We start from the raw sequence: 12,872 nt of genomic DNA, 5'->3' as shown, positions 1-12,872 counted from the left end.
TGCTGAACTACGATGCCTGTGGGAAGCAGAGCAGGTGACCCACAGCCTGGATGCTCACTCTCAGCCACCATCAGAGCTTGAGGAACTTCACAGAAAGCAAAGACCCCACCTCGCCCCAGAGGGTAACCTCAGCTGCAAACTCTGCTCTCTCCCCAGAGGCCTAAGGAACAGCCCAGTCTTCAAGGCTGGACATGCCAACTCTATTTTGTCTGAGTCACAGAATCGGTAGACAGTTTCATGGTATAATTATAACACGTAAGTCTGCCTTTTAAAATGAAAACCTATCTCCTTAAATTGAGCTGATGTGCAGGCTATGCATATCAGCACCGTGGCCATCCCAGCACACACAGAAGGCTCTGGCTGTAGGAAATGCAGTAACTCTGCTCTGTACTGTCCACGCAGAATACCTACAGGTATTTTAACTTGCCGCAGCAGTGACCCCCTTGAAGCTGCAGAACCCAGGTGGCCAGGCAGTGGTTAGCTTCCTGAACACTGCAGGCTGTGTCCTAAATCTCCATGCAGAGGCTGAGAAGGTTTACCTCCACGGTCACTTAGTTTCAAGCTCAAGCACAGCTTACAGAAGGAAAGACTGAAAATAGTTTATATCAAACCAGCACTACAGATTTGAAAGCCGGAGAAACTGTCCACTCAGTGTGATGACCAATTCCCATGTGTAATGCCTACATCTGGTTTAGCTTCTCCTAATATCCGAGTAGAAAAACACATTATCCCCCTTAGCTTTTATTGGATCAGGTAACTTTCTGTGGAGCTAGAACATAAGAGAATAAAATTCCATATGTAAGCATGATTATAGACTAAATAGCTAACTGTACCCCTAGAAGCAAGCTCCCTTAGTTGTCTTAAATGCCGAGGCAGAATCACAGCTCTAAGAAGAGTATGGGCCACAAAAGGCTTTTCAGCATACCCCAAAACACCTTGCAAGTGCATGACAGAGCTCATCCTGTGATGACTGCAAATATATTCTACATTGTCATTCCATGCAGGCATGTGCACACACATACCTCTGTGTGTGTGTGTGTATGTATGTATGTATGTATGTATGTATGCATGCGAATACACACACACACACACACACACACACACACATACATATATCAGAGTTTTGGGGATGGTATACTATTCAGCTTTATAAGAGAATAAAATCTCAACACACTACAATACAGATGAACCTTGAAAACCATGCACATCGAGCCCCTTTCTGAAGGTCAAACCCTATTTCTTGGAAGCAGAGAGGGAGTTGGGCACACTTCCATTAATATAAATAAAGATATAGGCAAGCCTATGAGATGAGCATTCACTTAGAACTCACACACAAACACACTCACTCTTAAGGCTGCTGAAACGTTAAGTCTTCAGCTCTCCATTAAAAACAAGCCCTGATTATAAGCCTTCAAATTATTTAAAGATGTGAAAGCCTGTCTGCAGTTGAGCCCTGTTCAAAGCCAGCACAGAAATCATTTCTTCTTCTTCCAACTCAAAGTATGTTTAGGAAAAGGACATCTGATAGAAGTGGCCGTGCCAGTCTAACCGACTCTAAATACAAAATGCTTCTAGCAACGTTTGGATACATATAATTTGACAAAAAAGTTTTGTAAACTTAAGCTTTGAAAAAATAGAAACTATAAGCTCCAACAAAAAGCTTAATATGTAATTGAAAGAAAATAATATTTTGTAGAAAAAAGTTGCCCTTCCAAAAAGAGACAAAAATGACTAACTTTTATTTCCCAAGAGAATTATGCTACTTTTATACAACAAAATTACAGCCGCCACAAATTGCTTTCAACAATTCCATCGCTTCTTCATTTGACCACTTGAAAATCAAGATTCTTTCAGATTATAAATATAACTTTTTATAACTCTGTTATTACGCACTGTGAATGGGGAGAGAGGGCCAATCTTGTGGCCGTAGCGTCGAATGGCCTCTCTGATGTGGCAGGGCTGGATGGCATCGCTGTGAGCCTCGACACCACAGGCCGCAGTGCTCTGGGACAGAAAAACACATAAATTGTTACTAAATCAAAAACACACAACAGAACTACAGTGTATAAAATATGAAAATAAACCTTTTATAAAATGGACCATTTTCCCCTTAGGATGCGCATCACTGTCGCCATATACTTCATCTAGAAAGAAAGTTCCATTAACAAATCAAAGATGACCTTCCCATGACCCTGGCAGAGCAGACCCACCAAATGCAGTTTTTATGCCTCCAATATTTCACCCAAGCTTGCATGTCAGGTAGGAGAGCACAGCCACTTGTGTGCTGGTGAAAAGTGTCACGGGGACTTGTTGCAAGACCCACAGGAAGCTCTTTCTTTTTTGGAAAAAAAAAAAAAACCCTTAAACATTTATTATTATAAATGCTTCTTGGGATTCTTGGGCATATTTCTGAAATGACTTGAGTCGTGAATTTAAAATGAAAAATATAAATTGGCCACATATTTGTCATATTGGCGACTGTCATAGAAGACCATTTCATTTGATTTTTAATATTTTAGGTGTACTGGGGATAAAGTAAAATAAAACCTTCCTTTTTATCCTGTCTATGAAAGGTATGCTTGAAATCACAAAAAGACACAGAAAGAAAGAGATTCTGAACAATGAGAACATTAATACAAACTCAAGAAACTATGTATGTACAGCAATTTTACCTTTAGGAAATTTCTTAATGATGTATTTACACGAGTACAAAATCATATGTATAAGCACACACATGAGTTAATCTACTGCTGCTTGGGTTGGTAACCAAAGGCTATCAGTAGAACTGGACAAATAAAATATGACACAGGCATTTGACAACAGAGATGACAGACACCCTGTGGAGGCCTTCTGGAATCATTTTCACACTGCCATGCCTAAGATATGTTATATGAAAAATGACAAGATGCTGTGTTGCCGCTTATTGAGAAGGAAGACTGTATCCGTTTGAACATGGGCCGTCTCTGTGTGGGTTCAGGGACTATAACCCCGGGCTCTCCTGCATGCTGAGTGGCTGGAAGACGGGAAAGAGGAAGACTTACTTTTCTTTATTATTCTTCCCTGAAATTTGGAAATGAACTTTCAGTCTAGGTACAAATTAGTAAAACAATGAAGTTCCTGCCAAAGAAGAAGATCTGCTAGTTCTCCAAGCCGAACCTAAAGAAGACTTAACTCGTAAAAGAAACTGACTCTTGACTATTTTGTAACAGAGCTGAGACAAGCTGATCAGAAGCCATGGGGCATCTCTCTCTAGCTCTCCTGTGTCCACATCAACAAGGACTAAGACAACTTCTTAACCTCACTTTGACAATGATATAAAAGAATACAGTATTTGAGTGCTCCTCAATTCTCAGTCCATCTCACTTCACTCTTGGAATATACACAAATAAAATGCAAACGCTGGCCCCCAGATGAAGGCAACGCCTCTTTCTTCAGAATGTCCATCTTCAGAATGTCCATCTCCCACATCTGCCTGCACAGCCCATGCCTGTCAAGGAGGTGGCAGCACCATCTCCACTGTGGGAATGTATGTGAGTATTGAGCTGAATTTAGACTCTATAGAGAAAATCTTCCAGTAGGAACTCAAAGGAAGAAACAGACACCAGGTCAACATCCTATGTGCTAGGCGAAGTCCTAAGCCCTTCCTAAGTACAATTCCCCTGTAGTATTCCCCTAAACTCACTGTTTCCTTTTTGCAAATTGGATTTAGTTTTATTTCTTAACTCGTGCTAAAGGTAAGAGTTCTGCCAAGTTTACCAACAAATTTGGTTCTGTTTGTACAAGGTTTTGCTCTGAGTCTCTTAACTTTGCAATGGCCATCAGACAGGACCTGGGAATACTCAAGTAGTGACTATATGGTCTGAACCTGCCTGTCTGCTCCAGATTTCCGTACTGAGATCTTAATGTCCAATGGCTTAGGAGGTAATACAGTTATGAGGGTGGAGCCCTCACTCCTACTCCTATGTGAGCTCAGATGACTCTGCATGAAACCATATGCACACATTCACAGTCAATGAATTTGCCGGCACCTTAAATTTGGATTCTCTAGCCTTTGGAATGTGAAAAACACATTTCTCTTGTTTTAAGCCATTAGGTTTATAGCATTTTATTGTAGTAGCCTAAATGGACTATGGCAGCACATAGGTTAAAAATGACCTCTCCTTACTAATTAAAAAAATTACTTATTTTTATTTTATATGTATAGGTGTTTTGTTTTCATAGTCTGTGCCCCACAAGCTTGCAGTGCCAACAGAAGCCAGAAGGGGGTGCCAGACTCCCTGAAACTGGAGTTAGTGGCCATGTGTTGCTGAGGTTTGAACCTGATCCTCTGCAAGACTAGCCAGTGCTCTTAACCACTGAGTCATCTTCAACCCTTCTGACTGCTATTTGTAAATGTGGAAACAATATACACTGAATCATGCTATTCTTTTAAAAAATGAAGTTAACTTTACCTTTATAAAAATTGGAAACATACTTTTTGTGAAAACGCCATCAAATTTTCCATTTTATCAAGTACATGCTCACCTGCCATTATCAGTAGTTGCTAGCATTAACGTGAATGAAGTCACCAAGTGCATTTCTACAGTGCCTTGGTTTGCCCATTCAGTTCATTGAAAAAGAGACTTGGAACTTAAAGTTTATATTCCTCGTAATGTTTTCCCATTTCAACATGGACCTTATATCAAAATCCAGTTTCTTACCAAGGTGCTTAGGATCTGTTCACATTAAAGATTTATTCCACATTTAGAAATTATAATTCAGTAGTGTTTCTAGTATTTTCTAATCTTCTTCAAAGTTGTTTAGGAAGAATAACACTGAAGGTATTTGTTCTCTGTTACCAAGAATTGTGTATATGCCACAAACACATGAGGAGTGTTAGATTTATCTATTTGTTCATTTTTCCATTCTTATCATCCCCATATTTTAGATATTGCCCATTTCCAAGAGAGAAATCAGCATACTTTGACAGATACAAAATACTGTTGCCTCCATAGCATTAGCAGAGGTGTCTGTGGGCTCAACGCTGAGGCTTTACCTCCTTCAGGGCTGTGGTAAAGCCACATGTCACGTCTCCTTCCTCGCGGCCACATTCATACGCCAACTGTATATTTTTTCATGTCTTATGTTTCTTCACCCAGGGACCGATGCCAAACAGTGGATGCTCGAGCATAGAGGGAGTCCTTCACATTCCCCAACCGACTCTCGTCCTCCCTCAGTCTTGTTAGTTACTACTGCACAGATCCCTGAGCAGTTTGCAATCTCCACTGTGGTAGATGGAAATCATTAATATACAGAAACTTCTGTTGGCCCTGGATCGCTAGAGGTGTCTGTGCCTGTGGCTGTTCTGCTTCTTCAAAGATGAAAAGCTCTGGACAAGGTAAAAAATGTCCTGTTGTTTAGTCCTCCTCTTCTTAAGAGTAACTCAGGGTTTAAGGGCCTGAGTCTCAGCAACTGTTTCTTACTCTCCCTCCATCTACACTGGTCCATGAGATCTTATGTTACATTTGAAAACTCTCCTGAAAAGAGGCAGGGTGAAAGCTTTGGGTCCCCGTGCCCATCCACCAACCATGTAGCCCGTATCAGGTGCTTTCCCTGGGCTGCTGTGCTCATGACTCTCTCAGATTCTCACCCTGTTGAGATTTGAGGCCAAGGTGGATTCACTTTGGCCCAAAGTCATAGTATACATAGCATAATTTTCTCATCTCAGTTTAGGGAGATGGTTATGGTTAGAATGATAATCCTATATAATTAGGAAAAGTTTTTCTTGAATTACAGATATTGAAACTGGCAAAGATAGGAAGGAATCACTGAATTTAAAAATTCAAATATTTTAAACCTTTCCAGTGTTTGCTCCACTTAATAAATAAAAGTAAAGACAAAGAATATCTGCAAGGTTAGATAAACCACAGAGATGGCTAAATATCCAATCTTTTGATTTCTAGTATACAATGTTTAGAGTATATATTATTTGTAATTCACCCACTGAATATGACATTCTGTTTTTTTTTTTAACATGAGACATTCTGTGAAAGATACACACATTATGAAACATTGCCTCACTAACATTAATTATAATTTTTTGGTGAGCATGCAACTTTCACATTTTACATTATTCAAGAATTTTTTCATTTTTTATTGGGTATTTTACTTATTTACATTTCAAATGTTATCCCCCTTCCCAGTTTCCCCTCTATAAGCCCCCTAACCCCTCCTCTCTCCCCCTGCCATCTTTAACTTTAGCCAATTTGCTGTACAAACTGTCTCTTGAAATTTATTCCTCTTCCACATCTCTGAGAGAATATATTATTTTTCCATACAAAGAACTACACAATTAAGCCACCATAACTGACGTTGAGAAATTTTCAGTGAGAAAATGATAACAAGCGGCTGAATATAGAAAGTTCTGTGTAGATATATATAGAGAAATAATTAGTGATCTTAACATGAAAAATTATTAGTTCTAATATGAATGATTTCCACTTTAGGAGAAATCAGATACAGAGTAGAAAATCTAGACTGTGAAATACTCCAAATTTAAGTTTTAATAAGATCAAGAAAGAAGTGTTTAAATATTCAAGGGAAAAATTCTTAGAATTTCTGCATATGTATAATTATGAAGTTAACTATGGCTCATTTTCACATACTTTGGAAAGTATGTAGAGAACTGTGCAGCATAGGAGAGCAATGATATACATATGTTGATTTAGAATCTAAAACAGTGAATGCCAAGACAGTGGAATAGCAAAATTCAAATACTAAAAGACCAATAAATCAACCTAGATCCTATAGTGAAATATGTTTCAGGAATAAAAGAACAGATACTTTCAGAAAAAAGAAAACTAAACAAGCCATCACTTGTCAGTCCTCCTCTAATCTGAGTTGAATTGACAGAGATACCCCAAGGCTGAGAACAGCACAGGACTTTAAGGCAATAGTAGTCAAGATGGAAACACTGACAAATACCTCACAGATAAATCAGTGAAACAGTTGGAAGCCCTGAAAACAGTCATCTAGCTATGCAGCCACCTGACTTAGAACAAAGCTGTCATGGTTCTGAGTGCATCCAAACAGAGTATGCTGGGCGGGAGAGGCTGCTCAGTGCTTAGGAGCACTGGATGCTCTTCCAGAGGACCCAGGTTGGATTCCCAGCACCCATATGGCAGCTCACAAAGGTCTGTAGCTACAGTTCCTGGGGATCCCTCACCCATTTCTGGCCTTCGATGGCACTGCATGCATGTGATGCACACACAGACATACATGAGAGGAAAACCCACATGCACATGAAATAATTTTTAAAAAGCCCTGCCTCCTTTGCTCACATTGATAGAACTTTATGTAAACTCTAAGCCATGACACCTACAGACGGAGGTGAGGCCATCATCATGTCCCCGAGCTAGGAAAGGAGGAATTAGACTTCATCAGAAATTCAACTGATCTTCAGTGAAAGACATTATAAAGGGCCAGGCAGGTATGGTGGCACACATACAGCACTTGAGAGGCTGAGGCAGGAGGATCATGAGGTCAGCATGGGAGTCAAAGTGAAACCCTATCTTTAAAAAGGTACCATTGAGATAATCAATGGTAAGCCACAAACTGAGAAAATGCATGAAAGCAGCAACCAACCTAGACACATACAGACCTCTCACCAGTTGGTACTATCCTCTCCCCAACACAGCTCCTCACCACGGCACATGTATTAGAACTGTTAGGGTAAAACACTGATAACAGCAGAGAGATGGGGATCCTGGACTGGGGGCTGGGGGTGAGGGAGGTGGGGGGGGGGGGAGAGGAGCTGCAGAATGGGTAACAGAGTAACCAAATGGGTATAATAAATGTTGGCATAGTAATTACAGTAAAATGTCAACTGTACTTATAGAGTATAGTTATAGTGTTCACACTAGACACTAGAATTCTCTTAACTTTGCTTTTTTTTTTTTTTTTTTTTTTTTTGGTTTTTCGAGACAGGGTTTCTCTGTATAGCCCTAGCTGTCCTGGAACTCACTTTGTAGACCAGGCTGGCCTCGAACTCAGAAATCCACCTGCCTCTGCCTCCCAAGTACTGGGATTAAAGGTGTGAAAAAACCCAATATCTTCTTTTATGCATAGTGTTGACATACAGTTCAAAAATGGAGTCACATGAGATTTCTGAGTGTTTGTAAGAAAACTGCAAGAAACCAAGGCAAGAAGAGTCTTGTGACCTCAATTACTTTAAAACCACGAAATTGTTCCTTGATTATGCTTTTGTGCCCCTCCCAGGTAGAGAGGACAGGAGTGAATTTACTTCAGATTATTCATTACCACTGGTTACCATTATTTGTTTACATGCCTCAGAAAAACATGGTTTTGCCATGTACGACTTTTCCACTACGGGCAGCGTGTCTTGTGGTTGCACACTGTACTCCTGTGATTCCTCTTAACCTTCCTAGAATAAATTGTCTGATGTTCTGAACAAAGTTAGCTATTGCATGAGACTTTGCTTTATCTCATTTATCAGCTCCATTCTCTCAGATCCTACCACCTTTGGAGTGGTAAACAGCATACAACAGTTCTTTCAGCTCTGACTAGAAGCCATTGACTATGGTATCTATAAGCTGGCTGCTGCTTACAGTTTTAGCTGTGAGGGGAAAAGAACCCACAGCACATTCTTCATTTCTCTAAAAAAATATTTTTGAGCCTCTCTACTCTTTATTAAATAAGAGAGAGAGAGAGAGAGAGAGAGAGAGAGAGAGAGAGAGAGAGAGAGAGAGGAAGAAGAAGAAGAAGAAGAAGAAGAAGAAGAAGAAGAAGAAGAAGAAAGAAGAAGAAGAAAAGAAAAAAGAAAGAAAGAGGAGGAAGGAAGGAAGGAAGGAAGGAAGGAAGGAAGGAAGGAAGGAAGACAGATAAAGAGAAAGGCACTGACCTTTTTCCTCTTCCGCTGCTTGGTTTTGGCAGTGTCTTGTCCTGTGTTCCCATTCCCCAAAGAACCAGATGCAGCTCTACCTGAATGCTGTGATCCAGAAGAGGGAGCTGTTGGTGTAGGAGGAGGTGTGTTCTCAGGAGAGTCTGGGCTGGACTTCAAACATGAGGACCCCTGCACAAACATAATATGGCTTTGAGATGAACTGATCTCCTAGCCACAGGAGACTGCCGTTTGTTTCTATACTATTTATAGCTTAAATATTTACTCTTATCTAGTCCATAGAAATGGATGTCTTTCCCTTAAAGTTCTAGTCATAATACTTTTTAATCTAATTATTCAGACAAAAATAAAAATTCTTCAACCATTGCTTCTGCAAATTCTTTAACTCTGTAGGATACCCATATTTCTACATGGACTTTTCCTGAAGAGTCTTATCTACATGCTCCTCGTTCTACTAATCACACTAACCATAGTTCTCTATATGGACCGACCGTTCTCTATAATGCAGTGAAAGACTCTGCACACCCTTGACCAATTCAGGTACGAGTCTCAACAGTATTTCCACGATCAGACTGTACAGACACACCATCAAACAAGAAGGAATAAAGCTGATTTTGATTGAATATCTTTTGTCCCAAATGCTTGGGATCAGTTTTGTTTCATATCTTAGAATTTTGAAAATATAGTTTGGAATATCTGTATAACTCCCAGGGATCATGTCTACATGTGTGTAAACCATATGCTGAAAAAAGATCTAGAACATGTAGGACTTATACTTGCTAGTCTCGTGTCAGTGAGCCAAGCTTAGCAAGCTCAGTTCTGTAGGCAGTTCTTGTTAAGGGTGATGCCTCTTTAGATAAGATGGCCCCAGACAACCTGGTGACTGATACACTGTAATCCAACTGGTGTGGGATCTTCCAAAACCGTCTCTTTGAACGTACCACCCTACGGCCAAGATCCCTGAGCTAGTCTTTGACAATTCTAAGTAGTCTATACAACTAGAGCTTCCTATTAGCTCTCTTTAATGAGTTTCTTAGTTTCCTCAGTTACCCTTTCCTATCCCTCTTTCAACTGCTCTTTTGCTGCCTCTGAGGCCAGAACATTTTTTCTCCCTCTCCCTCATCAGTTCTCATACCTTCAGCACTTTGATTCTGACTAGAGCGTTCACATGCACGCAACACGGAGGCTTATTTTAATTCTCTTGGTTGCTCATTTGGGAGTCAATGTACACTAACTCGACTTCTATGCTTGTTCACATACTTGCTTGTTTGCTTTACAAATCATTCGATCTCCCTGGACCCAGCTCCTATCATTCTCCAGATGCCCTGCTGGCCCATATTTGGCACAATCCTTCATGTTGGCTGCTGATTTGCAATGCTGATGAGTGAGGAGACTGCCTTAGCAGGGCATTATCTCTGTATTTTATCAGGTAATAAAAGGCAGGAAGGAAGACAGTTTCTATGAATGTCTACTTTGACTACCAGTCACAGGGGAGAGAGGATGGCTGCCAGGCCAGGAAAAAGCTCGAGGCTGACACTGACAGTCTGTTAGGATGCTCTCTGAGACTCATGCTCCAACCTCCCAGAGAGCCCAGGAAACCCAGTACACATAGGACATTTTTTTTCAACTGCTCTTTAGCTGGGAAGAGCGCCTGGTGGTTGTTGAGCAGTTGCCCAGGGCGGCTCGGCCACCCCGGAGAACCAAGCAAGAGGGATGGGGATGTTGGGGTGTTTTCTGAGATTTGCAAGCAATCACTTGAAAGTTAAGGGAAAACTAGGTTGTTATGTTCACAGTAAATTTCCTCAATTAGAAATGTTACAACAAATTTGTCTGATGTTAATGGAAAGCACACCATACACACACTCATAAAGCATCAAAGACACTGCAAAGGGCCCTCTTTGACATCATAATTGGGGTTTGAAACATAAAGAAAATAAAGACTGTTTAATCAACTAAGTAAGCTTTAGGAACCTTTAAAAACATGGTGACTGATAATGATGTATGACCTTTTTAATGGGTATAAACATTTCAGTCCCTACTTGGATTTCAAGCCAATATGATTCTCCAAGGGCTATGAAAAGAAGCTGGGTTGATGTCTAGCTTGTTAATAAGATGCTATATGGGCATATGTTATAGTATAGTTCTACACCTCATAGCAAAGAATTAATAACTTGGGGTCCATGGCGAGACCTTAGACTAACAGAATGGCTCTGAATGCAAAGATACACTAAGAAAGTTAAATAAAAATAAAAGCAAGCCCAGAAAGGGATTTACAGGATTTCTCAGACCCCCAAAGAGATCCTTGGCAAAAAACAAATCCCAAGTACATCTTAGAAACAATTTGAGCTACCACCCTCACCCACGGACAGTAACAGGAAGAAGACTATGCTACTAAATGGCCTTTGCCGTGTTCAGGTTATACATTTCAGCCAGCTGGTTCTAAACTCACTCTATAATTATACATGCAGATGTGAGCCTAGCCCTTCTTCTCTATGGTCATTATCATGAATGACAGGAAAGTGCTGTTTTTGTTATTAAGAAACTCAAATATTGGCAAATGTATTCAACATGTTCGGCTTCATTTCTGGTTGTCAGGCACACTGTGTTAGTAGAGGATATTTTAGAAACTGAAAGTGGTGCATAGTTATGTAAAAGGTTACACCTGGTGAGATTTTCTAGTTCCTACAGAAAACGTCCTATCCGTACAAAACAGGTCTGACAAGAGGACCCGATCATCAGACTGAAGATATGTGGGGCTGTGGCAATATGAATTGTTGAGATAAATTGGCACATGAAACGCAAAGTTATGAATAATTGACAGGAATTATTACACGATAATCTCCCTTCCAGTTCTCTCTAAAGTCTCTGTATCTCTTGCATGGTAAGCAAGAATTGTACCATTGATCTACAGCCCCACCCCAGTTCTTCTCTTTACATGTTTCAATGTAAGACATGTTCTGCAACCATCCAATTGTCACTTAAGGGTTAAGAAAGACAATGGGGCCAAAGGGTGAAAAAGGTCATCATATCAAGTGGTTCCTCAGATGGGCACAGCAAATTCTCAATAATTATTTGTGTCAATGGTCAATGTATTAAGAGTCTCCAAGTAAAGACCGTGCAATCCTACATAATCATTTCAAAGTCCTAATGTAAACAAGTAACAAAAGCACAAATGCGCTCTCGTCACATTTTCTGATACTCACCTCAGCAGAGTTGTGGTACTGAATGAAGGTTGCAGAAATGGCATGGCTGAAGGGGTCCCCTGCCTTGGACACCATATCTTGCCTCACTAGAAGAGCCAGATCCACCAGCTGAGGAAGAGAGTAACAGATATAAATTCACATAGCTGGAAATAACCATCAGTGTCACAGAAGATGCACTCAGTAGCATGCTCAGGATGGTACTGATAGCAATACTGCCTCCCATCCATTTTGGACATGAGCACAGCCTCTCACTGACTGGCAACTGAACCAACTCACAATCACAAATGACATGTTTGATTTTCTAAGGGAGTAGTTTTCAAACTTCATTTTGTTATCAATAGTAGCATTTTAAATATGGATTTCTGGGCTAGTCTAGGAATTTTCATTCTCAAAAGGGGCTAACAAGAAGCTGATCCTCCTGCCGGGCGTGGTGACCCATGCCTTTAATCCCAGCACTTGGGAGGCAGCAGCAGATGGATTTCTGAGTTCGAGACCAGCCTGGTCTACAAAGTGAGTTCCAGGATGGCCAGGGCTATACAGAGAAACCTTGTTTCGAAAAACCAAAAAAAAAAAAAAAAAAAAAAAAAAAGAGGCTGACCCTGTAGCCTAGAGACCATACCCAGAGTGAGCTACACCTGGAGTACCATGATCCTATACCTGCATATTTCCAGAGATCAAGGGGCTTCACAGACTTTGAAAGTCACTTGTTTCAAAGTTCAGAAATAAGCACTTGAACAAGTCCCTTGAGGATGTAAGAGTTCAACATGGAA

The 12,872-nt window shown here is 40.4% G+C and overlaps 1 protein-coding gene across 8 annotated transcripts in view; it reads right to left on the bottom strand.

Moving 5' to 3' along the window:
- The window catches only part of Supt3 (SPT3, SAGA and STAGA complex component), a 342,177-nt gene that overhangs the window by 69,009 nt on the left and 260,296 nt on the right, over nucleotides 1-12,872 (bottom strand). For 6 of the 8 annotated variants that reach the window (XM_006523477.3, NM_178652.3, XM_030249446.1 and 3 more), the window contains 3 exons: nucleotides 12,103-12,210; nucleotides 8,900-9,070; nucleotides 1,894-2,004 (listed from right to left, as the gene is read on the bottom strand). In XM_006523477.3, coding sequence (XP_006523540.1) covers nucleotides 1,894-2,004; nucleotides 8,900-9,070; nucleotides 12,103-12,210 — 390 coding nt within the window. The remainder of the gene's footprint in view (nucleotides 1-1,893; nucleotides 2,005-8,899; nucleotides 9,071-12,102; nucleotides 12,211-12,872) is intronic. The other 2 variants (NR_158206.1, XM_030249445.1) reach the window with 1 other exon arrangement.

Source organism: Mus musculus, chromosome 17 (assembly GCF_000001635.26).
Source record: "Mus musculus strain C57BL/6J chromosome 17, GRCm38.p6 C57BL/6J".
NCBI classification, from domain to species: Eukaryota; Metazoa; Chordata; class Mammalia; order Rodentia; family Muridae; genus Mus; species Mus musculus.
This window is presented reverse-complemented; position numbering and strand designations above follow the sequence as displayed.